At 41.1% G+C, this 26,016-nt stretch overlaps 1 protein-coding gene across 1 annotated transcript in view; it reads left to right on the top strand.

Moving 5' to 3' along the window:
- KIF13B (kinesin family member 13B) overlaps nt 1-26,016 on the top strand; it is a 133,669-nt gene that overhangs the window by 72,561 nt on the left and 35,092 nt on the right. Inside the window, exons 12-29 of the mRNA XM_086743592.1 lie at nt 1,080-1,190; nt 4,308-4,442; nt 6,188-6,318; nt 7,374-7,460; nt 8,419-8,609; nt 9,435-9,645; nt 10,755-10,917; nt 12,440-12,586; nt 13,097-13,246; nt 14,089-14,217; nt 15,721-15,891; nt 16,867-17,024; nt 18,312-18,444; nt 19,442-19,588; nt 21,645-21,674; nt 22,981-23,080; nt 23,304-23,430; nt 24,987-25,042. Of these exons, the coding sequence (XP_086599718.1) occupies nt 1,080-1,190; nt 4,308-4,442; nt 6,188-6,318; nt 7,374-7,460; nt 8,419-8,609; nt 9,435-9,645; nt 10,755-10,917; nt 12,440-12,586; nt 13,097-13,246; nt 14,089-14,217; nt 15,721-15,891; nt 16,867-17,024; nt 18,312-18,444; nt 19,442-19,588; nt 21,645-21,674; nt 22,981-23,080; nt 23,304-23,430; nt 24,987-25,042 (2,377 nt within the window). The remainder of the gene's footprint in view (nt 1-1,079; nt 1,191-4,307; nt 4,443-6,187; nt 6,319-7,373; nt 7,461-8,418; nt 8,610-9,434; nt 9,646-10,754; nt 10,918-12,439; nt 12,587-13,096; nt 13,247-14,088; nt 14,218-15,720; nt 15,892-16,866; nt 17,025-18,311; nt 18,445-19,441; nt 19,589-21,644; nt 21,675-22,980; nt 23,081-23,303; nt 23,431-24,986; nt 25,043-26,016) is intronic.

The following is a 26,016-nucleotide window of genomic DNA, read 5'->3' as shown; positions in this document are numbered from 1 at the left end:
CAGCCCTCTCAGCATCTGCGTGGCCTCCTCTGGACCCTCTCCACCAGCTCCACGTCCTTCTGCTGTTGGGGGCTCCAGAGCTGGACGCAGCGCTGCAGGGGGGTCTCACCGGAGCGGAGCAGAGGGGCAGAATCCCCTCCCTCGCCCTGCTGCCCACGCTGCTGGGGGTGCAGCCCAGGGTGCCGTTGGTTTCTGGGCTGTGAGCGCACATTGCCGGCTCACGTTGAGCTTCTCCTCCACCAGCACCCCCAAGTCCTTCTCCTCAGGGCTGCTCTCCATCCATTCTCTGCCCAGCCTGGATTTGTGCCTGTGATTGTCACGAGCCAGGTGCTGGACCTTGCACTTGGCCTGGTTGAAGTTCATGAGGTGTTGTTGTCAAAAATATAGATGTCCTTTCCATTTTTGGAGTGTCTCTTGGGTGGCGGTAGTGGTTATCTTCTCATTCTCAAGTTAGTCCTTGGATGGAACGTCCAGAAGCACATAATAAGGCTTCTTTTGATACCTGCTTTGTAAAATGCTTATGTAGATGTGAATAACCAGAACACCTTGGATGCCTTGATATTTGCTATAGAAGGAAAAAGTCACAGCTATCAAGCCACATCAAAATGAACAATAAAAATATTTTAGTGGCATGGCAGTTTAAATGAGTGAGATGTTAAGTGCCATTTTGAGGGAACGACAGCTGAGATGGCGGTGGCCAGCCAGATCAGCAGTATCTTGAGAAACAAGATTGGTTTCGAGATGAGTCGTTTGGGATGCTCGTATTGGTACAGAAATGAGATTAGTTTGTCTTTCAATATCTTGGTGCACATCTGCCAGCAAAATGTAATTGATTTGCATCGAAGTGTATAAACTCCACTTTAGCATCTGTACTTGAAACTAATTAAACTAACTTTTTGGTGGATTCCACATTTATGTGCAATATGTATTTTTAAAAAAGCATGTACTTACTGATAAGTGTGCCTTGGAAAATGAGTAAAGTTACGATCCTTTTTTCTCCCCATCTGTGTGACAGCGATGTGAAAAAAAACAACAAAACACAACAAGCTTTCTTCTTTTCTTTGCTTTTCTTTCTGCAGGCTATGAAATCACCAGAATTAAAAGAACGATTGGAGGAATCGGAAAAGTTGATTCAGGAAATGACCGTGACCTGGGAAGAAAAATTAAGAAAAACTGAGGAGATAGCACAGGTTTGCTGCTTTCTTCTCCCCCCCCCCCTATTTTTTTATGGAAAATAGGTTTCTTTCCTTCGTCTGTCAGTTCGTAGAGTCTGTCTGAATCTCTCCCCACGTTTATGGGTAAGTAGGTCAAGCTTCCTGCCCTTTTGAAAAGCTTCCCTTAATTCCTGCGATAGCTGGGCGCCTCCCAGATTACCATTCCAATGACAACAATAAATTGTCACTGTATGCAAATGGAGACGTTATTTACAAAAATAATAATCCGTGCATGAGAGGATTAGAGGGGTTTTATATTCTTCAGCCAGTGAAATTGGTGTTTGTGATGGAACATGGAGCATTGAGAGTGTTAAAGGCAAAGGGCAGCCAGAATATTAAAAAATAGAGCTGTTCAGGATCCCTGTGTGTTTTAATTCCTCTCACTCTGATATTTAGGGTCTCAAACCGTAATTGAAGGTGATGCTTGCGTTGAAAAATGGTGCAGGTCACCACAATTATTGCCTGACACTTCCAATTCTTACCAGACAAATGCTGATGTGTATATTTGCAGGAGGGAGGTTTTGAGAGGGAGGGCTATTGAAAGGTGATGAATAGCGTGTAATAAATAAGGAGAGAACGGAGCCTCCGATACAAAGCCCTCTTGTAGATGACACAACCAGAATAGACTGTGTTGACTTTAGTCCTAAAGATCCGTTGTAAGAAGTGCTGCTTGTGACTGCAAGGGCTTCCTGGCTTTCCATGGATTTTTCTCCCCGTGTATAAGGGTAGAAAATAATGAAAATAATAATAATAATAATAATTTTTAAAAGATCTCTTCTCATCCTACACAATAGTTGCTAGGCATAGGAACCCCGAGTGTGCGAGGAGGTCGAAAAACTGGAGTAATGGGCTCAATGCTGCAGACTAAGTCTGCCTTGATGTTTGCGTAGAGCTGCTTGTGGGAGCTCTCTTCATCTCTACATTCTTAGCTTCTTACGATATTTTGGAGCTGGGAGTTTCGTGAGCCTTGCAGCTGTAGAAAAAGTGATTTTTTTTCAGAGGAGGGATAAGGACTGGTATTTGTGAAGTATCAGGATCACTCAGAAGGCAGTGGAAGGAACCTTCTCACATCTTCAGTAGGTTTGGTGGGTCAACCCTGGCTGGAGAACAGGTGCCCACCAAGCTGCTCTGTCCCTTCAGTTCCTCAACTGGACAGGGGGAGAAAACGAAGGCGAAAAGCTTGTGGGTTGAGATAAGGACAGGGAGATCACTTGCCAATTACCATCAAGGGCAAAACGACTCAACTCAGGGAAATCAAAATCAGAGTAGAGTAATGAGAAATAAAAACCTCAAAGCTTCTGGTAGCTTCTCACAGAAACCACCCCTGCAGCCCCCCACTACCTTGCCAAACCCAATGCAGTAGGCTTAGGCAGGTTCAAGGTTAAAGGCTTTTATATCATGGCTTGGCAGGTGATTTTACTTCCGGCATCCACCAACATCTGTCTGTCAAATTGGAGCAGGGTGGGCAGGTAGGATGGAGAGATGATTATAAATCTTTGAGGAAAGGGTGATTCCTCATCAAGAGTGAGGGCCATCGAAGAGGCAGTTGATGGAGCGGCAATAAGGGTTCAAAGCCTTAAAGACTAACTATGTAAATAGGCAATTTTTCACATTTTCAGTGAGTATTTGACATGCTTTTAATGTATTTTGAATGTTTAAGTTAATTAACATTAGTTCTTGAGCAAAAAATTAACAGACACTGGCTCATTTTCTTTAAGTTATTCCTGTGAGACTGAGACTGGGGGCCAAGCCCTCCTTTGGGCAACGCGTGATTTGTCTCCGTCTGTAGATAATGAGGAATTGTGTGAACTTCAGAGCCTGGCACTGGTGATCGGAAGAGAGAGCTTTGACATCACACTGCAGTTTTCCCTCTGTTCTTTGTTTTCCCCTCTCTCTCTCACACATACACATGACTTTCCCTTACAAGGACTTTATGTTGGTTTTGTACGTGTGTGGGGAGAGAAAATCAAGAGGGAGTTGTGATGCTATTTGTTGCTATTTTAGTCTTGATTAGACAAATCCAGCGCTGAACAGAGAATTATACTGAATATTATGACATACTGAGTTTTTAAATACAAAGCAGAGTGGTAGGTAAATTCAGAAAGTTAATAAATGTTCCAGCATTATTCCTATAGAATGTCTGCTAAATATATGGGTTTGTTTTTTTTTTTTAAAGTCTCAGCATCTCAGGGAAGGCCTTGCAGGTCTCTTGTATGTTTTTACTTGTTTTACCCTCTGCTGTTTCTGCTTACCCCAGTAATTCTGTCAGAGACCTCCTGGATTTATTTTTTTAATTTTGTTTGCCGTTATGGATAGTGAGTCTCGTTTCGGTTTCTGCGTGATGCTGGGAACAATTCTCAGCGTTTCTATCTCAATTTATTTTTTTTTTTTTTTTAGTAGAAGAGTCCCTTTCTGTTCTTAAGTCAGAAATGTTTAACGTTCCTCTTTCGCTGCTCTAGTCTTCACCCAAACGCTTCCCTTTGGAAGATGTACATTTTGGCACAGTCGTGCTTTGTTGCTGAATTCTGTGCAGTCTATTGACAAGAACAAAACGCCATCCAAAAAGCTGCTATTCTTCTTCAGCAGGAAGTGTTATTTGCGTCGTTTAAATAGCAGGTTGCCAGTTTTTTTTGTCGTTTTGATCGCTCTGGAATAAAAGATAGACACGGAACTTGACTTGGCAGGGATTGAGCTTAACTTGTTGCTTTTTAGCTGGAAAGAGAAAATAAAAGGACTCTAGAGATGTCTTTGTGGCAGCGTTGTGCTGTCCCGGTGAGGTCATGGAGAAGCTCCTACAGTGCTGCAGTGTGCTGCTCTCCGCTGTTGTCGTTTTTCGCTGGGAAGATGCGACTCTGTGAGACCACAGCACGTAGCCCTCTGAGACCAGAGGTGGAAGGAGAAGAGAAATTACAGATACCCCCATCAAAGCTTGATCTAACCGTGCTTTTGTGCCTAATCTATTGCAGAAGAACAAGTTACCTTTTTCAGAAGTAGCCGCCCGTCATTTTGTCCCGTGGCTTTGGCCGATAGGAACGCGTTTCTGAAGGGCCGTACGTCAAACTGCTTCATTTTTTGATGGCTACTCTCTTGCAGGAGCGGCAGAAACAGTTGGAAAGTCTTGGCATATCTCTTCAGTCTTCTGGAATAAAGGTTGGGGATAATAAGTGCTTCCTGGTTAATTTGAATGCCGATCCAGCTCTCAATGAACTTCTGGTGTACTACTTAAAGGTAAAAATAAATCTTGAGATATATATATCATATTTCTTCTAAAGCATTCTCTGATACTCACTGCCTCATTATAAATAATATGAGTACAACCTTTTTATTTCAAATTTAATTCTTTGTGTCAGAGGAAGGTTTAGGATTTACATGGTTTTGTTTCATTTTTTAAAAGAAATGCAGAGATGCTCTCATTTATAAACTGTCTTCTGGTTTTTATGCCAGCTCTCACAAGGTTTTGCCCAGAGAAATGTTTTATCCAGACGTATCAGTAATCAGCTTGCTTCTACACGTGTAGTACTGATTTCAGTTTATAAAATGCATTTTTATGCCTCTTCATGCAAATTGCCAGGAGTGAAAATCAAGTTCTGCCTTAGCACTTCTGCTGATGTGCAGTCCCCGTTGCTGATGTTAAACATAAAACATGTAATGTGACTTTTGGAGTCTGCACTGAAACACTTGAGCAGTTTATTCTGGTTTAAGAAACTGTAGACGTGATCTGGAGTCGGGAGGAGAAACGAGATACAACCATTTTTCAGTCAGATTTTAGAATACAAGTTCTAAAAATTCAGCAGGGTAAGAATGTTGATGATTTGAGCTTTGCGTTAAATCATTCTCTCCTCTTTGAAGTGGTCTATAGCAGCTCGCAGAACAGCCACAGAATTAGCAATTGGGCTGAAAAGTGGTTTTGGTTGAGTCAGTCTTAGGAAATATGTGATCCTCTTAAGATAGTTGCTCTGTGATATCTCAGTGAAAACAAGGGAAAGAACTTTCTCAAGGTTGTGTCTGCTAAAAGACATTGAAAAGGACAGAAGAGCTGAGGTGAGGTTTTGGGAGAAGAGCTGAATCCTTTCCAGGTGCCTTTCATGGAGGTGTTCAGAGCTCAAGCTCCTAAATCAGCCTCAACGCTGACAGCTACTGAGCTGACTTCTGTGGTGTTCAGTGCGGACGTATGACAAGTACACCAGAGACAAAGCCTGCTCAGAAACCAGGCCTTGGCCCGTCAGTACCAGCAGAAATGTATCATTAAACTCTCTTGCTTCTCAGAGGAAAATATCTTGCCCACATTGTCTTTAAAGCTGAGCTGCAGATGTACAAGTTCTTAAAAGCACCAGAGAACAATCTGGTCTGACTTACTTAAACTATTGTATCTGTTCCTCAAAAACTGCTCAGAGATGCCTAAAAAATTGAAATGGATGATCTGGGGCATGTGTGGAATGATCCTTCCTCTGCCAAATCCCTCATGCCTTGCGTACCTCAGGTATTTCCTAAGCTGCTGGATGATCCTGTGTAATAGCCAGAGGTTTAACCACTCTGAACCTGTCTTAATTCCTCTTTCAATTCCTTCTACAACATCCCGAGGCACTGAATTTCACAATTAAGTTGTAGGAACCTCTTCATCTTCAGATTTAACTGTTGCCTGTAAACTTTCCTGAGTGCTCCCTAAGACAAAGCGAGGATTTGCTTGCGATCTTTCATTCTCCTCTTTCCCTCTAAGCGAAGTATTGAACAGCTTTCAATTTTGGAACTAGATAGAATCACAGAATCGTAAAATGGTTTGGGTTGGAAGGGACCTTCAAAGGTCATCCGCTCCAGCCCCCCTGCAAGGAGCAGGGACATCTCCAAACAGATCAGGTTGCTCAGAGCCTCATCCAACCTGGCCTGGAATGACAAGTTATATCAAGGAGAATGGATGAGTTAGAACTAGGGAGCTTCTGCAATCCATTGCTAACATCTTCATTGATTTTTCCTAGGAGCACACGTTGATAGGCTCAGACAACTCTCAAGATATCCAGCTGTGTGGAATGGGAATTCTTCCCGAACACTGCATTATAGACATCACCCCAGAAGGACAGGTTATGTTAACGCCTCAAAAAAATACTAGGTAAAGGAATAAAATACAGCTCCATTTCTCTAATAATTGTAGTTTTATCTACTATTTCATTATTAGTGGTGCAAAAAGACATTTTAAAAATGAACTTTTCCATGCAGTCTGAAGTAAGAAAATTCTACTTCTTGTATCCTGCTTTTTCATTTTATTTTAATTGTCGTTTACTCCTCTGTCAACTCATATCTTTCATTCTAAAGAGATTTCTCTCAGTGACGGTGTTGGTAGTCTTAAGTTTGCAAAGAGATGATGAGTAAATTGCCTATGCTTTCAGCGAGTAGATACTCACTGATTTGCAGCTGTGTAGCTGCAACTCTGTCAAAATTTGAATTAATTTTCTGGGAAATCTGTTGGTATGCAAAGAGCTGCTGAAGCGTTTGTTGCTTTATTTGATTAAGTAGCAGTACTTGAAAAGCAGGTGGTATATTCAAATGGATGACAAAATGGCACGCATCGTCAGCATCTCCAATAATTTATTGTTAGATGCACAGAATTCAAGAATTTCACATTTAACCTGATTCGTAGTTGATCTTGGTTTGAGCAGGAGATTGGACTGGGTGACATCCTGAGATTCCTTTCAAATTTGAGTTATCCTATGATCCTATTTTCAGACTTAATCTGACTCTGAAATAAAAGTAGTTTCTGATGATTCTAGTTAGTTTATTGTCTTTAAGCTATTTATGTAGCAAAGTGCTGTTTTATTCAAATGTTTCTATGCTGTGTCTGTATTTCAAAGTAGTGTGAAAAGTGTTTATTTCCAGTGATGACATCTTTTTCCAGACCCCTCATTTTTAAATTCTAATTATACTGGCATAATATCTGTCCAAAAGAGCTGATCCCCATAAGCCTAAGCAGTCAAAAGGAGCTGGGTTTGAGGAGTTTATGAAGCAGCACAGGGTAGATGAATGAAGTTTCTGGGGACATTTCACCTGTTTGCAATCCATAAACTTGTTCTACCTTAACTAGTTAAAATAAAATAAGTAGTACTTGGGGGAAAAAAAAAAAAAAGATGGATATAGATGGATATGCTTTCGATTTTTGCCTTTTCACAGGACATTCGTAAATGGTTCTGCTGTCGTGTGTCCTATCCAGCTACATCACGGAGACAGAATACTGTGGGGGAACAACCACTTCTTCAGGTACGAAAGAGATTAAAGAAATTGTAAGTTTGTGCCAACTTTGCCTCATCTTAAGGTACAAGGAAGGATGTCAGTGGAGCGTTCCACATGCAGGAGGAGGTGATTTCTCTTTCCTTGGGATTATAAAGGCAATGCTGATGACTGACTGTTCCTGGATGCTAAATGTGATAGCAGCTCCGCGTGATTTTAGTTTAGAGCAACAGGTTAACTTAACGTCTTTTCAAGGGACTGTGACCTTGCTGATGAGGACCCTGCTGTAGTTCTCAATACTATTATCTCACTGAAGAGATTTAATTTTGAGGTGGTAACGTTAATGTGATTCAGTACCACATTAATGTTAAGTACTTTCTCTTCCACAGGGAAAATATTACACCCAAGTGTTGACTTGGATAGCTGCCTTCTGGATTTGCAGCTAAGGTGTTAGATTTTTAACCTGTCTTATACAGTGATCTGGGTCTTACAAGGGCACCGTGTTCTCTCTTCCCTGGAAGATGTCCCTGCTTCTTGCAGGGGGGTTGGACTGGGTGGCCTTTGAAGGTCCCTTCCAACCCAAACCATCCTGTGACTCTATGAATTCCAGGATTTAAATGATAATCTAAAACTTGTTTACTTTTGTGCTTGAAAGAAGAATCTGCATAAAAGGTGGGATATAATTTCATTATTGCTTCTCAGTTATTTGGATAGGGGACAACTGAAAAAATTCATGGTTGTCTAAACTACAGGATTAGTAATATCAGGTACTCTCTATTATTAGAGTGTAGAATGAATTAGTTAGTTTACCTTGAACTCCCCCGTTTACCCTGAGGAAAACTACACTCACCGGAAATCAACAAATTTTGAAAGGAAAAAAATCTACTGATTTGGATAATCTACTTAATTTTAACAATTTTTGAAAGGAACATTTTGTTTCAAAGTTGAGCAATTAATAGTTCTTTTAAAATTTTCCTTTTACTTAAAGGCTGAACTTGCCAAAGAAGAAAAAGAAGGCAGATCATGAGGATGAGGAGCGAGACAGCTCTATGAAGGGCAGTAATAGTGTTGAGCAGTTGGACACAGATGGAGACAATTCCAGTGAAGTGTCTAGTGAGATTAACTTCAGCTATGAGTATGCCCAGATGGAAGTCACTATGAAGGCGCTTGGCAGTAACGGTAAGAAGCAACAGAAATTGTTGGAAATAGGTGCAGAATATGAGGTTACATCTTCAGGGACTCGTAACCATAGACTTTTTCCCTTACAACTTCCTACCGGAGAATTTTTCTTGTGAATGACTGATCATAGCTATTTTAGCACTTGAGTTATGGGGGAAACCACCATTGGATGTTTTGTTTGGCAGTTCTTATTGAGGAAAAAGCCAAAGCTGGAATATTGGTGGAACTGCAGCCTCAAATCAAAGTGTTTTCACTTTGTGGTTTATTTTTCTTGTCTTTTGTCTCACTCTGGCATTAACTGTTGTGATTTCTATCTCCGAAACCACGTTCCTTAGTTTCTCTGGTCTTATGTAGCTGTCCCAGAATGGCATTGTTTTGGGAAGGAGGAGGAAGGTTTTTTCAGCTTGGTCTTTCCTTTTTCTCAATTCTCTTAAATCATCCATCCAATCTGTTCTGTTTATTTTACTAAACAGTTCAGCAGCATTTTTTTTAATATGCATTACAGCAAAAATGTAATCTCTTCCTCCTTTTATATGCTAACTATGTTTACGGTCTGGGACATTCTTCACTATGGCTTTTCGTGGCTACTGCAGTCCCTAATGTGGATAACTGCAGAATGGGGAAGGGAAGTATCAAATCATAGTAATTTGTGCTTTGCCCAAGGTCATACAGCATATCTGTGTCAGAACGTGGAAAAGATCTTGTATTTCCGAGTCCGCTCTCTCCACGCCATATTCATTACGTGATAGTTACCATTTAATTTTACGGTTACCAGATATTTCACCCCCAGAAGTACTAGCTTCTTTATTTTCAACATCTGCTTAGATCCGATGCAGTCCATCTTGCAAAGCCTGGAGCAGCAGCACGAAGAGGAGAAGAGGTCTGCACTGGAACGCCAGAGACTGATGTATGAACACGAACTGGAGCAATTGCGGAGGCGATTGTCGCCGGAGAAGCAGCATTTCCGCAGCATGGACAGGTTCTCCTTTCATTCTCCGAGCGCTCAGCAGCGCTTACGGCAGTGGGCGGAGGAGAGGTGGGTAATCAGCTCTGACCATCAGGAGTGTTCGTTTCAGGTTCTTCGGTGCTAGTGAATTTTGCAAGATTTTAATGGCATTGCACACCTCTGCCAAATTTCTGAGAGGACTTCTGTGGGGAGTTGGGGAGGACACAGCAAAAATATTAATCTAAAAACAATCAGACCTATAACACTAGAAAAGATGAGAAAGAATGAGTGCCTCCTTTGTTGTTAAGGACAAACTCTATCCTGACCAGCAACAAATTTCACATTGGAAGAAATTTTGGGACTCCTATATGAGTTTGTTCTTCTGTGAGTCAGCTGCTGGGAGATGATTTTTCCTCTTGACTCACATCCTTCCGTCTGACCTGAGCAGATCCTGGCGACCAGAAAAGTGCAGAAAGAAAAGGGAGTAAGAGGATGATACAAAGAATTTTGATCCAGAGCGTTGAAAAAAACTGTTTAACAGCCACAGAGGGGCCATCATGCTCTTTGACTCTTCCTAGGCAATTCCACTGAGGTTATTTATTTACTTCGGCCTCTAAATGGTCTGTTCCAGGATTACTGTCAAAAAGAGCAGCTGCAGGAGGAATATGAAACGAGTCCTAAAACAATGAGTATTGTAAAGACATTGTAATGAGAAAATACAAATCTAATTTATATGGCTAGAGAAGCAACTTTTGAAGTAGAAAATATTTGAGACAGTCTAACAAGGTGTTAGCTGTCTGTCTGGAATATTTTGTGGTACCAGATTCCTGTGCTGCACAGTTGGCTCGCTCTCACGCTTGCCAGGAAGGCCAGTGAGCAAGTGGGTCGCGGTGTCGAAATAAACCTTTCTCTGGAAGACGGAACATCCCCATCTGTGGTGGGAAGCTCTGGACTAAGCCACGCAAGAGCTGACTGCTCAGCAGATGCATGGAGAAGTCACCAAAGCCAGCAGGATGCTAATTTTCATACTGCTAAATTCATACAGATAATTTTTTTTTCTTTACCTAGAAGAAATGCAATTGAATTCACCTGATTTTTGTATTCCTTCCTGTCGATTGATCATTTGTTTTGCATTCAGTTTCAGTACTTAAATGCCATGATTTTTCCTGTTTTTCCCCCTCCAAATCCCGTTCTTTTAGAGAAGAAATGTTGACCCACAGCCTGAGAAAGCTGCGAGAGCAGATTGTTAAAGCCAATTTGTATGTGAGAGAAGCCAATTTTATTGCAGAGGAATTGGACAAGAGGACAGAGTATAAAGTTACCCTCCAGATCCCAGCTTCAAGCCTTAATGCTAACAGTAAGGTAAGGCTGCCCTAATGGAACCAAATCGTTTTTCAGTAAGTTTGCCCCTCAGTGTTCATATTTGTTGTATTCTGACTTTAGTGGTCGAGATAGTTTGCTGGTCTATTAAACATGGCTCTGTAAGTGCATGCTACAACCTTATCTGATTTTGTTACCATGAAAATCATAGAATGGTTAGGGTTGGAATGGACCTTCAAAGCCCACCCAGTCCAACCGCCCTGCCAGGAGCAGGGACATCTCCAACCACATCAGGTTGCTCAGAGCCCCGGCCAACCTGGCCTGGGATGTTTCCAGGGATGGGGCATCCACCGCCTCTCTGGGCAACCTGGGACAGTGCTCCACCACCCTCAGCATAAAAAAAAATTTTCCTAATATCTAATCTGAATTTCCCTCCCTCCATTTTGAAACCGTTACCCCTCATCCTGTCCCAGCAGGCCCTGCTGAAGAGTCTCTCCCCACCTTTCCTGCAGCCCCCTTTGGGCACTGGGAGCCGCTCTCAGCTCTCCCCGGAGCCTCCTCTTCTCCAGGCTGAACAGCCCCAGCTCTCTCAGCCTGGCCTCACAGCAGAGCTGCTCCAGCCCTCTCAGCATCTGCGTGGCCTCCTCTGGACCCTCTCCACCAGCTCCACGTCCTTCTGATGTTGGGGGCTCAAAAAATCTTACAATGTGCTAGCTTACTGATAAATATTTTGGTGCAAGACCTTTCCACTGTGTTGAAGTTTACACTTGCTTCCGTTGCAGAGTGATAAAACGTGTGCAGGCTAGGTGACCTCTGTTTCAAGTATTTAGCATCACCTTGCGGACATTTGGCTTTACATCATCCTAGTAAAGCCTAGTAAAGCTGAGAAAATGCTGTCATCCCTATTGTGCAGGGAGGAACTGGAGCAGAGAGGATTTGGATTATTTGTTCCAGGCATCTTAGAAATTTTGGAAGCAGGGAACTGAACCCAGACTTCCATGTCTCAGGCTGGCTACCTAAGCTGGTGTTATTTCTGTTCTTGAGGTCAGCTCAGTATTCTGGTGATATTCAGGCTGTCATTAGTACAGCAGATGTATTTTATTTTATTTATTTTTGTGGATTGCTTTAGAAGTTTCTCTCTTCTGCTTGTTTTTCTTGCTATCTTCTGGCATATCTAGAGGCAGGATGGGCAAGAGGGTTAAGTGTCTGCGCTAGTTGAAAGTTGCACCAGCAGTAACCTTAGCTGGAACGCCAGGCCTGCTGTAACTTGAGGATATTTGTGAAATGCTTAAATGCTCCTATTTCTAACACTTATGTAAGGTGAAAATCCACTGAAACTAGCGCCCGTAGCTGCGATTAGACTTTGCAGTTAAACTGAATGCTGATGTACTGTGACAGCCCAACTCGGAGTCTCACGCTTGAATTTGGTTGCTCAAGCTATAATAAAAAAAAAGAACAAAATCCAGACTTTTCCTAAAGATATTCTCACTTTTATATTGGTTTTACACTATTTTTTCATTGTTGTGACATAAATTCCTTATCAATATCTCTAATTGTTTCACAGAGAGGCGCGATTCTCAGCGAGCCTGCCATTCAGGTGAGAAGGAAAGGGAAAGGCAAACAGATTTGGTCGCTGGAAAAGCTGGAGAATCGATTGGTAGATATGAGGGATCTTTACCAGGAGTGGAAAGACTGTGAGGAAGACAACCCAGTAAGTCAAAATTACTCCAGTATTGTGCTGATAGAATTACGTCCCTGTTAAATTTTTTGTTTAAGTAGATGTGAGAACATCTCCTAGTTTGGGGGCAGCGGGAAGAGTTGAGGAGGGGGAGAGGGAATATGTGAAGAGATGTTTTCCTGAGCTTTTGCTTCTCCTAGTACTGAAGAGATCTTCAGCATTTCATTAGCTGTTATCTTTTTGCTTTGATGCTTGCTTGCATGTGTAGTTTGATGACAGAACCGAACTTACAATAAGAAGCAGCAAGCAAACACAACAGCAGTTGTCATTCAGGCTGACTTCTCCGAATCTGACAGCGTTAAGGGGAATTTGCTGAGGACAGGCATTATACTCGGTCCAAAGTAAAATTCAAGTTTCCATTCTTGTGATCTAATCTGGCCTCTTGCTCGAGTCCCTTTTTCTTTCACTAGGCTGGTTGTGCAACTCTGAAAACTGTTTCCTGAGAAGTTTGTTTTTCTTACGTTATTGTGGATTTGATTGAAGGTGATGAGAGCTTACTTCAGGCGAGCTGATCCGTTCTATGATGAGCAGGAAAACCACAGCCTTATCGGAGTGGCCAATGTTTTCCTTGAGTGCCTGTTCTACGATGTGAAGCTACAATATGCCGTGCCGATCATCAATCAGAAGGGAGAGGTTCGTCATTCTTCTATCCTTACTCGACTGTTTAATTACAGCCCACGGATCTTATTACGAGCAGATATTTTCCAGTTTCGTGTGCATAAGCTCTTTGCTAACAGTTGGCAATTATGCAAATCCCATAATCATAGAATCATGGAATGGTTTGGGTTGGAAGGGACCTTTAAAGCCCACCCAGTCCAACCCCCCTGCAAGAAGCAGGGACATCTCCAACCAGATCAGGTTGCTCAGAGCCCCGGCCAACCTGGGCTGGAATGTTTCCAGGGATGGGGCATCCACCCCCTCTCTGGGCAACCTGGGACAGTGTTCTACAACCCTCAATGTAAAAATATAATACCTTACTAGGGTTGTTTAGACAGCTCTGAATTCCAGCATAGTGATTGTGAAAGGAGAAAGCCTTGTGAGCACCTTTCTGAGCAAAGCAGCCCAAAATAAATACTTTGTAGAATGAGTACAAGCTATAACTCCACTGTCTTTCCCTGAGTACCAGTAAGAACAACTTCAAAGGCAGCTAGAGCATACCAGGCAACATCCTCTGTGCTCCGCATCACGCGCTCTTTGGAGAGACTGATGTGGTGTGAAGGTGAGTGAGATTGTAGTGTGCTGCTCCCAAAGTTACTCCAGTGGCTGATATTTTTGAGGTTTTATAAAAAAGATTCTTTGATTCTTGCTCCAAAGAATTCTTCATGTAGTGCAACAAGTCTAGTGCAAAACAATAAAAAGGAATAAAATGTTGTCTGCTTACAGGCTGGAGACAGCAGCAGTTGTAGGAACCTGAAAAGGGATGAACCTGTCCCTGTTTTCTGGTACACAAGTAACTCTTACTCTTTTCTTACCAGGTATCGGGTCGTCTCCATGTTGAAGTTGTCCGAGTGAGTGGAGAGATAGATGACAGGTTGGTTGGTGGTGAGGATAGTCCAGAGTATTCAAATGAAAATGACACTCAGGAGAGAAAACTTGTCTGCCGGGTGAGTTCCAGATGTGTCCCAGCCTCTGAGCAACCTTCTCTCTTTCCATCCTACGTCTTAAAATGAAGAAGTCCCTGCTGCATTGGCTTCTAGACGTTGGATGTCTCCTTGTAACCTTGTGCGCCATATTTGCTTCCAGTATTCAGCTACACAGGCAGAGTCCTGTTTTTAAACTCATTGATTGCATTAATGTTTCAGGATTATTTTTTTTTTAAAGGGAAATAATTTAGCTGTACCTACGTTCAGTTGTATGGACAGAGTTTGATACTTTTGCTGTATTTGTTTTCAAAGCACTGCTATGTGGTCTTTTCTCACAGTATTTTGTTTCTTGAGTGGCTGAAATAATACAAGAGAACTAGATGGTTTTTGTTCCTTTCAATCTCCATTATTATATTTTTTTAAGTCTTTGGGGTATTAATTAAACAAAATTTATGTATATGCATACAGTCTTACCCCAGACAGTTCATTGTAGTCTTGGGAGACGTGGCAGATCTGTGCGCTAGGATTGGAGCTACAATATCTCATTCAAAGGGAGTCAGAAAATCTGATAAACTCCCGTTGTTCTGTGAATCATTCTTTCTCAATATTTCTCTCTCTAAATATTCACTGTTTAGTGAAATACATGCAGGTGTTTATTATTGTTAATAATAAAAAGAAAGTTGGCAGGAAGGATTTAGTAGCAGTTCTGTGGTGTCGTAAAACACAAGATAGGCCAGGCTATAGATAAGAAGAGAGGGAGGAAAAAAGCACTAAAGGGAGTGGAACCCCAGCTTTACTGGCTTCTGGACAATATGAACAATTTGGGGACCAATTGTACTGGTTTTCACTTTTCATCCTGTCCCATACTCCTCCGTGTCATGCAAGCAGTATGGGGCATTGCTGCAGGAAACCTATTCCTCTCAGGATCTTGAGTGCTGCCTTACTATAGAAGTGTAACTAATTTGATCTTAATTTGCCAAATTTATTAAATAGTATGGTTCATATGATGTCCTTTTTTTATATGAGAAGGTGTATTCAAAACATTTTGTTTCTATTTGGCCTTGATGGCTACTTTTGTATTGTTTGAGTTATTTGTATTTTGTTTCTAGCATCACAGCTATGGATGAGCAGTATCTTAAAACAAGGATTTTGCAGAATAAGGGAGCAGAAGTATGAGATTTTTGTTGTATTCTTCTTCAATTACAATGGTTTTGGTGCATCTAACCATTGAAAATAAACAAAATGTTTTGGTGTGTTTGTGAAATTCAGGCCTTTAGCTTTTACTGCCAAGGAACATGTGCCTGGTGACATCTCGTGGCGATATCCAGCTGATGCACTCAAAATATTGTCTCCAATCTGTCAGTGCAGAAATTTGTATTTTGTAAAGTTTTCTGGTTTGCTACTTTTTTTTTTTAATTATTATCCTTTGCAGTGGAACAGAATAACATTGTTCTAACAGGAGATATTTTTAATTCTGTGCGTAATGAGTCAGTGCTTTTCCTTTGTTTCTCATCTCTTCTCTAGATTAAAATACTTCAGGCCACAGGTTTGCCACAGCACCTCTCCAACTTTGTCTTCTGCAAATACACATTCTGGGATCAACTGGAGCCAGTGAACGTTGCACCTGAGGTGGATTCTTCCTTATCTTCCGTCAGCAAGGAGCCACGGTGCATGGTGGTCTTCGATCACTGCAATGTAAAATTTTTTTCTATTTTCTTAATGAAACTGTAGGCAGGCAAAGCAGGTTTATGCTTGCATAACAGTTTTAGTTGCTTCTTTCCTTGCGTTGTCATATTTTACAAGGGTGATACCCTGATTCCATTTTTAATAAGGATTTAAACATCTTCAGAGTCCATATAATCATGGAGTCATGGAATGGTTTGGGTGGGAAGGGACCGTTCAAGGCCACCCAGTCCAGCCCCCCTGCAAGGAGCAGGGACATCTCCAACCACATCAGGTTGCTCAGAGCCTCATCCAGCCTGGCCTGGAATGTTTCCAGAAAGTTTGTTCTACACTGTTCACTTGTACAAAAATCACAGAAGGTGAAGAAGGGGATTAATAAAGGCAAGCAATCCATTCAGCAGAGAGACTTGCGTTAGAGTTTACTCACACCAAAAATGCTACTGAGTGTAAATGGGAGCGTGATACTCCTCTGAATACATTTGATGGCCATATCTGAGCTGATGGCTCTACACTCTGATGTAGTGGAGAGAAATATCCCAGTCCTGGGACGTGATGTCTGTTATGGCATCATGGTGAAGTTAGATCGTGTCTCTTAGACCAGACTCTTTCTTCCTATTGACTTTTGAGCAACTGTCTTGAGTGGAGGCATCTTTACTAGAGGTGTCTAAAGTTAGCTTAGATGACTGCCAACCAGTCACCTGAGTTCTCATCTTCTTCTTTCCATCATTTGCCATTTCACTGAGCAATTTATTCCATTTACCATTTGTAAAATAGATACAATACCTTCTGATGAGTTTTGATTATCTGGTCCTGGACATTAGAACATTTATTTATTTTTTTTTTTTTTCACCATTGGATCAGGACTTGGAACAGCATGCAGTCATTTTACAGCTCATGACAGATTTTAATCTTCAGCAAATTATGTAACTTTGCCTTCCTTCTTGATTTTACAAACTGAGGTGACAGTTCTTCCTTTCCTCTATGCAGGAAGTTTCTGTAAATATTTCCGAAGACTTCATGGAACATCTTTATGATGGGGCTTTGGCGATTGAAGTATACGGGCACAAGCAGAGCGGTGACCGCAAAAATCCAGCCCTGTGGGATCTGGGAATCATTCAAGCCAAAACACGCAGCCTTCGTGACAGGTAGATTTGGAAAATAGATCCTTGTTTTAGAAATTTGGAAAATCACTGACTGAGGTGCCCAGTTTTGAAGCAGGTTTGGGATAAGCAGTCAAATTTTGAACTGAAGACAACTGAACATGTGTTTGAGACTGTATCTATTAGACTTTTAGAAATAAACTCTATTGGAAAAACTCCAGACGATGTGTCAGTAGGCTTTAAAAAAGTGAAAGAGGAGAAGTACCTTTCTCTTTTTTATTAAAACTGGTAAAACTTGAAAGACTTTGACGTCCCTTTTATTTAGTAAACTCAGATGCATAAATAGTGCTTTACAAAAGAGCAAGCTGATTATTTTCATATATATTTTTATGCTAGTCTGCACCATAAAGAGCTATCAAGTCTAAAGCAGTAAGGTGATTATTCTGACTGTACGCTGAAATATTTATTCAAGGTCTGAGCCCAATTCATTCTTGACCATGAAATGTCATCGCTGTAATGCTTCCATTGGAAGAGCTGTATTGCTAATTACTTCAGTTGGAGTAAATATGCAACAATATGGTAATTTAGACTGAAGGGGGTCATTTTTTTTGCTGACAGATGTTTGTTGCATCGTTTTATTAAATGTAAATTGTTTTGCCTCTCCAATTAAAGCGAGCTCTGCACCTTAATTTCTCTTTTTACTTCCAGCCTAAGCTGGTGTTGAGCATGTTGAGTATTAAGCTATATATAGGGAAGTTTAGAAGAAAAGTCAGGAAGACATGGCCAAGAGGAGATGGAGAAAGGATATTATAGAATAGTGTGTTACGTTTGGTAGCTGAGTAAGAAGTTCCTCCTTCCTTTTTGATTTTGAGGTACTATAAGAGTGGCCATTTCTTACGTAAGCTCTTAGAAGAATTGGAGAGAAGGCAGTAGTATGATGAAATTCAAGACAGTGCCCTGAATCTCAGATGCTTGTGAGACAATGTCATATTTCATTCTCTTGAGTTTTGTATGTATTGAATTGCACTGACAGCACTGGGCTTGTGTGGCAGTAGTTGAGATCACAGCTTAAATGCTAAAATACAGTGGAGCTGGGTTTTGTATTGGAATCAAGAAAAGGCTTATTTCTGGTGTTTAACTAAAGTAGTTACCAGAAAAAATTATAAGTACTGCATGACTAGTAACCCTATATACTCACAAATGGTGCATCTGTTGAGATGTTCCTTCACTTCTTCAGTCTGCAGTCTGAGCTGATGTTTTGGGTTTTTTCGTTCTTTTTCTTTGGGGAGGGAAAAAAAAAAAAAAACAACCAGTATTTGACATGTCTTGCAGGTGGAGTGAAGTAACCCGCAAAGTAGAACTTTGGGTTCAGATTCTAGAGCTGAATGAGAATGGGGAATACTGCCCAGTTGAAGTGACTCCTGCCAAGGATGTGTGCACAGGAGGTATCTTCCAGCTCAGGCAGGTAAGGTGGCACGTACAGGATTTCAGCTTTGAGAAGAGCCTGTGGAAAGCTAAGGAGCTGTCTTGTAAAGGGATGATGTCCGAGGAACTGTCAAGCTAGGACACGAAATACGATCTTGTGTAAAACAGACATGAAGTGGAAGAAAGTGGAGTCCCTCTGTGTTTTGTGGAACTGCCAGTGTGCAGAAGCTCAGATGTAAAGGGGATCGAAAGCTCACCTGTAATCTTTTTGCTACGTTCTGGTCCCTGTTCATGATAGCACCTGGTAGAAAGGACATCAGTCTCAACTGAACTTAATTATTTTTTAAAGAGGTCCAGAGTTCCTCTTTATTTGATCCTTCCAGCCAACCACTCCTTTGTTCTTTGAATTCTACACCCATTAAATTGTTAATGCTTAACTCAGTAGTTAGCATTTTTAAGTGATAAGCTGTTTCCTGGAGAAAGCTAGGAATTAGTGAAAGTTAGATACAGGCTGCCCCTCTGAACTCCCCAGCTCCTTTGATTTTTTTTATTTTGTTTGGGTTTTTTTTCCCTATGGGTTTTACTGAAGAACAGTGGCTTTGCTGCATTGATAGCATCAGTGGGTAAGAATTTGCAGTCAAGGAGACCAGAGTCAAGAAAAGTTCACTGAAATTCCAGTAGCTTACCAAATTAGACTATTTTCTTTCCTTCTTTATAGGTGGGGAAGAGATCCTATTTTCCACCTTCAGAAATATTAAAAATAAAATCCTATAGGTGTATATTTTGAAAACCCTCCAGAAAAGTAAACCCAGGGAGTGGTTGAACGCCGAACTTCTTTTTCTGTAAATACATAAATCCTGTAAACATAAATCCTTGCAGCAGAAGGAGTATGGTGTCTCTTCAACTCACTACTTTGTTCTTCACAAAATAAAATATAATGTTCCTTGCAAATACTGCCAGTAGAGGTCTCTCTGTCGTTAAAGTCTCAGTATTTTGTATTACTTCTTCCAAGTATTTCAAATTGTTCTTTTGGGCAGGGGCAATCTCGACGAATTCAGGTTGAAGTGAGATCAGTACAGGAGTCTGGGACCTTGCCGCTGATGGAGGAGTCGATATTATCTGTTGGAATTGGCTGTGTTCAAATAAAACACGTCAAGTCACAAAAAGTACCTGAAAATTATCAGGTGAGAGTCTGAATATTTCCTGTCCAAGACATGGAAAGGCATAAAGTGTTGTCCTAAGTTTGTTGCTGTTGGAGATAACTCCATTGGTTTTTAAGTTTTAGTTTGATTGTGGCAGATTTTTTGAACCTACTTCTTAAACGTATAAAGCAATGACAGGGAGAATTGTTGGAATTGCTTTGGTGGTGATTTTAGGGATTATTCAGGATAGTTGGAATCCAAACCTCTGTCTTTCAGCAAGTGATGTGGAAGATCTTCCTTTTAATGAAAAATCATTTTCCATGGCAAGAATAATACTTGTAAGACTACCTTCTCTGTCTATTCTGACTTGGGTTTTTTTTCCTATCCTTAAAAGCAGTGCACCCTTAAGACAACATTCAAAGAAGAAAAGAAAATGTCAACTTTTATAAAATATATTAGGAGTTTGTCCAGTAAATTTTACTTTAAATATTAGATATGGCAGCAATTTTAGGTAAATATTCAAATTAAAATAAATCACTGGAATATATATTCAAATAGCGTTGAGTTACAGATGTCAGAATTTTATGAGCCAGTTCTTGGCCCATAGTACACGTTGGCCAGTCACTTGACAACCTCAGAAGCACTGCATCTCATCTTAAAGTGCAAGTAGTATTGATCTGGTTTTAAGGATTGTCTTCTTAAGGTGCTCCTGTCAGTTTCTAGTGCAGTTTGACTTTTCCCCCCAACAGCTAAATTAAAATTTAGTCGCTCCTCTGAGTTAGCAAGCCAAAATCTGGTGCAACAGAACAAGCGGATCTCTCGACTTGCTTGATTAGCTGCCCTACTTGAGACAAGGCCAACTAAATGTCAAGTAGTTTTTGGGACATCTCCCAGCTTTCTGTAATGTTTACCCTGTTGACAGATTATGATTCAATGCGTGTCTGCTCCCTCTTTTTGCTTAATCAGTGTTGGTTTTCCCTTGGTGAGGTCTGAAGTAGTTGGGTTTGTTGTTGTCTCCTGACCTCAGCAATCCCTTGCCCTTTGTGTGTCAGGAGCACAAAAAGGAGAAATTTTTTTTCCACCTTTGTACAGATCTCACTTTTCAGCAGCATCCTAGGCAGATTATTGCTTTTATTCCCCAGGGAATTTCTGCTCTGTTGACCGGTTTCAACCGTTTCTGAAAGAGCTGGCACTCCACAAAACAATATGTTCTTTCAAGGAGAAAGACTTAAGCTCCGCTTAAGAGAGAGACTAGTGAGTTGTGTCTGACACTGATAACCCACATGGGAAAGGGCTATTGAAAACTATGTTTTTTAGTCCTATTGTTTGCCTTCTGACTTCATCACCTGGATTTTTAGTCCCCTCCTTGGCATTTCTCTATCTCAAGTAAATCACTCTCTGTGTAATCTGAAAGATTTTCTAAAGATGTCGAACTAAGAAAATGCCTCTTCTATATCTTTTTAATTTTAGCTTAGCTAAGTTTTCTTTCCTTTCAGTACTAAGATACAAAAGTAGACTCCAGCGATTTGTTGTTACTTGAATAGATAATAGCTCCGGGAGGATTGGAGTCCTTGCTGCTTTTCCATTCACTGTGCAGGAGCGGCTGTTGTGCTTACGCTCGTTACAAGCAGCTCCGCTTGTGTTGAATGTCAGGCATCTCCCGTCAGAAAATAATGGAAATCAAAATGTCGAAGGTCTACGTTGCAACTCCTGGTGTGGCAGACAGTTATTCGAACTCCCTAACAGTTGGCTTAGATTTTTTACAATTTTTCTCCTCTAACTGCTTCAGCAAACTGGTTGTTTCGCTGTAATTCGTTCTTTCTTAGAGCAATTTAAGTATTCCACATGTTTCCAATATATTTCTGTGAAATTTTTCCATTGTAATTGTTGGATTGTTCTGGTTTGGGTTTAGATGAGCTGATAGCAGCACGTCTTTGGGACGTCAGTGTGTTTTAATTCTATGATCGTACCATTGCGAAGCTCAGACTTTTATGTAAGACTGTTAATGCTGCTTAAAATAGTTACACCTTTTGCATTCAGTGTGTTTCCTGCTATCAAAAAAAAAAATAATGACATGGTTTTGCATGTTTTGGCCTAGGAAGAAGAGGACGAAATGGACAGTTATCAGGTAAAAATTTTGAATGCTTCTTTTACAAACTCAGACATTTTCAGATTAAACATGTTAGAGGAGGAACAGCACGTTATCTTTTGCTGTACTGAGCCTTAAAGGGGAACTGATCAGGTACAATATCTGTGATATATTTTTCACCTTCTTGTGAATAACTTGAACAAAAGCACACCATCATCATTATAAACCTCAAATTTGTGTAACGCGAGCAACTAGAGGTTTATGTTTAATGCTCTCTGACAGATTCCATCATACTTGTAGGGACCCGCAAGCGAGGAATACAACTGTAGTTTGTAGTCTTGCATCCACCCATTTTTCTGGGCAAAGTATTTGTTATAGTTTGATACAGAATGAATCTGAACTGCTGTTGCCATCAAAGAGGCTCGCCTGAAGGCATCCCAGAGCTGATAGCTCATCTTTGTGGCACCCAGCATGCTGCGTGTCGAGTGCCATTCATCATTTCTGAGCGTTTCTGCACCAGAGACAAATGAACTGGATGTTTTTAAGGATACTGAGGTGGGTCTTTTTGAAGGACATGAGCACTTAAGAAGAAATATTTTTAAAGACTCACTTGCACATGCCACAACTAGGGACAGTGGTGTGATGTGGGACAGGGATGGATTCCTAATATGAGGTTGCTGAACACTGAGTGTGAGTGGTGAGTCATGGATAAGGACTGGGGTTTCCAGCCGTGTCACAAGGCAGTGGTTAGTGGGTTTTAGACTAGTCTGGGGGCAAAGATGATGTATAAAGTGAAGTTTGTTCAGCTGGGGAGTAGAGAATGAAACAGCTGGAGAAAAAGAGATGCCTCAGGCTGTCAAGCAGAAGTACTTCAGATAAGATGTGGAAAGCTTGGACCTGTGAAGAAAGGCTAAGAGAAGTGGGGTTGTTTTGCCTCGAGGAGAAGAAAAGGCTCAAACTGGATCTTGTCAATGTGTGTAAATGGGAAGGGGTAAAGAAGACATATCTGAGTATCTGCATTGGGATATTCAGATCCCAACTGGACATAGCCCTGAGCAAGCTGCGTGGTTGACTCTGCTTTTGACATGGAGCAGAGTTGAATTAGACAATCTCCAGAGGTCCCTTCCAACCTCGGCTATTCTGTGTTTCTGTTTAAGTTGTCCTGTGCAAAAGAAAATAGAGAAAAGCTAAGTGACTTGTTGGACGTTTACTCTGTCTTTCTCATCTGCTTCTTGGGTACAGGATGAGCAGAAGGGTTGAGGAAACGTGTAAGCCACAAATAGGAAATCTTGGCTTTCCTGGGTCGATACTTAACAATATTTAATGACTACTTTCCTCTTTACAGGATAGGGATTTGGAGAGGCTCCGTCGGAAGTGGCTGTGTGCCTTAACAAAGCGTCAGGAGTATCTTGATCAGCAATTGCAAAAACTCGTTGGGAAGCCTGGTAAGCAAAATGCTATTAAAGGTCACAACAGTGACAGGGTGAGAGAGATACGAGCACATGCTTTTTATCTTAATATATTGTAAAATGTAGAGAAGTCGTTAATGGAGAGTTGAATCTCTGAACTCACCAGTAGTTTGCTTTCAGTATAAGATCATCAACACACGATAAAGGCCCTGAGTAAGAAATGTTCTCTGCTGTCCTGACTGACATCCTGCTTTTCCAGATAAAACAGAAGACGATGCAGATCGGGAGGCACAGCTTTTAGAGATGAGGCTGACGCTCACTGAAGAGAGGAACGCTGTCATGGTTCCTTCTGCTGGCAGTGGCATCCCTGGAGCTCCAGCCGAGTGGTATGAACATACACTGCTGTGTGCAGGAACGAATGTAAAAATGATGCATGGCCTGTTCCTGGCTTGGATTGGTGCCATTTTTGGCTTTCCTCAGTCTGGCCTCTGTATGCTGTATGAGCAAAGTTGTTAAAATTAGGCTTCTTGCTTAAATTATTTTATTAGGCTGTGTATCTGAAATCCAGGAATGCTATTTAGTAAACGATGCTCTTATTGATCAGAGTGTAATTATGACCTTCTGAAAAAACTGAATCAATATTTATTACCACCGCACTTACCATTTTAAAAAATTATCTAATATGTTAATTACCTAGTTCATTCACTTAAAAGGCTGCTCCAGTCATAATAAAACTGCATCTACAGGAGCGTTTTGTTGTGCTCCTGGTTTGAGTACAAAGTCTGTTTAGTCAGCAAGTGTCCCATGTAATTTTCTAAACATTAAAAATAGTAAATGGTGCTAGACTGAGATCGCTGTGCTGTAGCAATTGTGAGTAACAACTGCAGATAAGGAGGCAAGGTTGTTTCACTTCAAACCTCTCGTCTTCAGTTGCTGTCAACTTTCTGAACTTTTTCTCTGAGGAAACCTCTGACAATTTTTGTTGACAGAATTGGGTGTCATGGAGTTTTAAGCTGAAATTTGTTAAACTACTTCTGAAACGTAAAAATGACAAATGCTTGTTGGAAACGTCAACTTCCACATCAAAGTGTTTGACCAGGTTTGAGAACAATGATGCTGCAGGAAACTTAACTCGAGGAAGAATCTGGTTTGAACATATTTGCACTAGAGGAAGTGTTCGGTATGGTTGAAGCACCTTATATATTACATAAGACTTCTATAAGCACCTTATGTATTACGTAAGACTCCAGCCTGCTCTTGTTCACCATAAAATTTATCAAGTCCAAGTTTGTCGTGAGATGGCTACAGCCCTTTTTGTACAGCTAAGATTGCAACATGGAGTCTGAAAGTCTTTCATGCTTCATATCGCATTCTTCTTAATATTGCGTAGCTTTAAAAGTGCTAGGCCACAAAATATTTCATTTTAAAAACAAGCAAAATGCCACCCTTTTTCCGTGATATGAAAGGTAACAAATGACTATTAAACAGCTTTGTTTTGCAAGAAAGACTAATAACTGTGTAGTGTGGCAGCATCAGTGTTGATTTAAAAACTTTCATACTGGATTTTCTGACTCTCAGCTCTGCTGTCTTCACTGCCGTCACTAATGCAGAGAGCTTTGCATTTCAGAAATGTGTGTGTCAGGGTAAATAAACTTAATTTTACTATCAGTGTTTTAGAGGGAGAAAACAGTTCTGGAAGCAGAGGTCAAATAATATAATAATTGTAAGAGAGCTGGTATGAAAGAAATACCAATTTAGTTGAGTTTCTCTGAATCTGCAGCAGTAAATTAAAATAAAGCCGTTTGCCAAGGTTATCAATGGTCTGGCTTAGAACTGCAGTTGTCCTGAATGTGATATACTGTGGGCTTGTGTCGTGAGGTACGTGTGCTGGGTAAATCGGCGTTAGTTTACGTGCCACCGTTGTCCCTCTCTTGCGTTTTAGGACTCCTGTGCCGGGTATGGAAACCCACATTCCTGTTATTTTCCTTGACTTGAATGGTAAGTGGTTCTTAAAATGGCGCAGTACTTTGAAACAAACTTTGTACAACCAATGACATTATGGAATTTGAGCAAGCTAATAAAATGAAGAAATGCCTGGAATGACAGATAGATTAATTTGAGAGTGCACATTTTTCACTTAAATATGTTGTTCGGTGTTTCAAAATACACAGTGTTATGTAGAAGGAACTGGGGGTTTTAATCACAGAATCATAGAATGGTTTGGATGGGAAGGGTGCGTTCAAGGCCATCCAGTCCAACCCCCCTGCAAGGAGCAGGGACATCTCCAACCACATCAGGTTGCTCACAGCCCCAGCCAACCTGGCCTGGAATGTTTCCAGGGATGGGGCATCCACCACCTCTCTGGGCAACCTGGGACAGTGTTCTACCACCCACAGTGTAAAACATTCTTTCCTAATATCTAATCTAAATCTATCTCCTCCTATTTTAAAACCATTCCCCTCATCCTGTCCCAGCAGGCCCTGCTGAAGAGTCTCTCCCCACCTTTCCTGCAGCCCCCTTTGGGCACCGGGAGCCGCTCTCAGGTCTCCCCGGAGCCTCCTCTTCTCCAGGCTGAACAGCCCCAGCTCTCTCAGCCTGAAATCCTTGTTATGATGTTTAAAAGAGGGTTAACACTTGATTGGAAACATGAGGTGAGAGCGTGGAGGTGGCATTCTGCCTGTTGGGAAGAGGCCTTCGCTGCAATGCTGTTTACATTTATCGTTTGTTCACCTCAGAAAGGGCATTGCTGTGTCAAATGGCTTCAGAGAGGAGCTGGTTAATGATTCATTCATGGTGAGGAACTGGAGCCAGAACAGGTTAAGCTTCTCAAAAACCAGATTAAGGATTTGTTTAATCATGATGTAGAGGTACTGTATTTTCGCTTGTTCAACCAGCAGCTTATCTTTATTTAAATAAAAAACCAACAAACCCACAACACCTAACTAATGCCAAATGAGCAATTTACTTAGCAT

This window comes from Chlamydotis macqueenii, chromosome 3 (assembly GCF_036417535.1).
Source record: "Chlamydotis macqueenii isolate bChlMac1 chromosome 3, bChlMac1.mat, whole genome shotgun sequence".
Classification (NCBI taxonomy): Eukaryota; Metazoa; Chordata; class Aves; order Otidiformes; family Otididae; genus Chlamydotis; species Chlamydotis macqueenii.
This window is presented reverse-complemented; position numbering and strand designations above follow the sequence as displayed.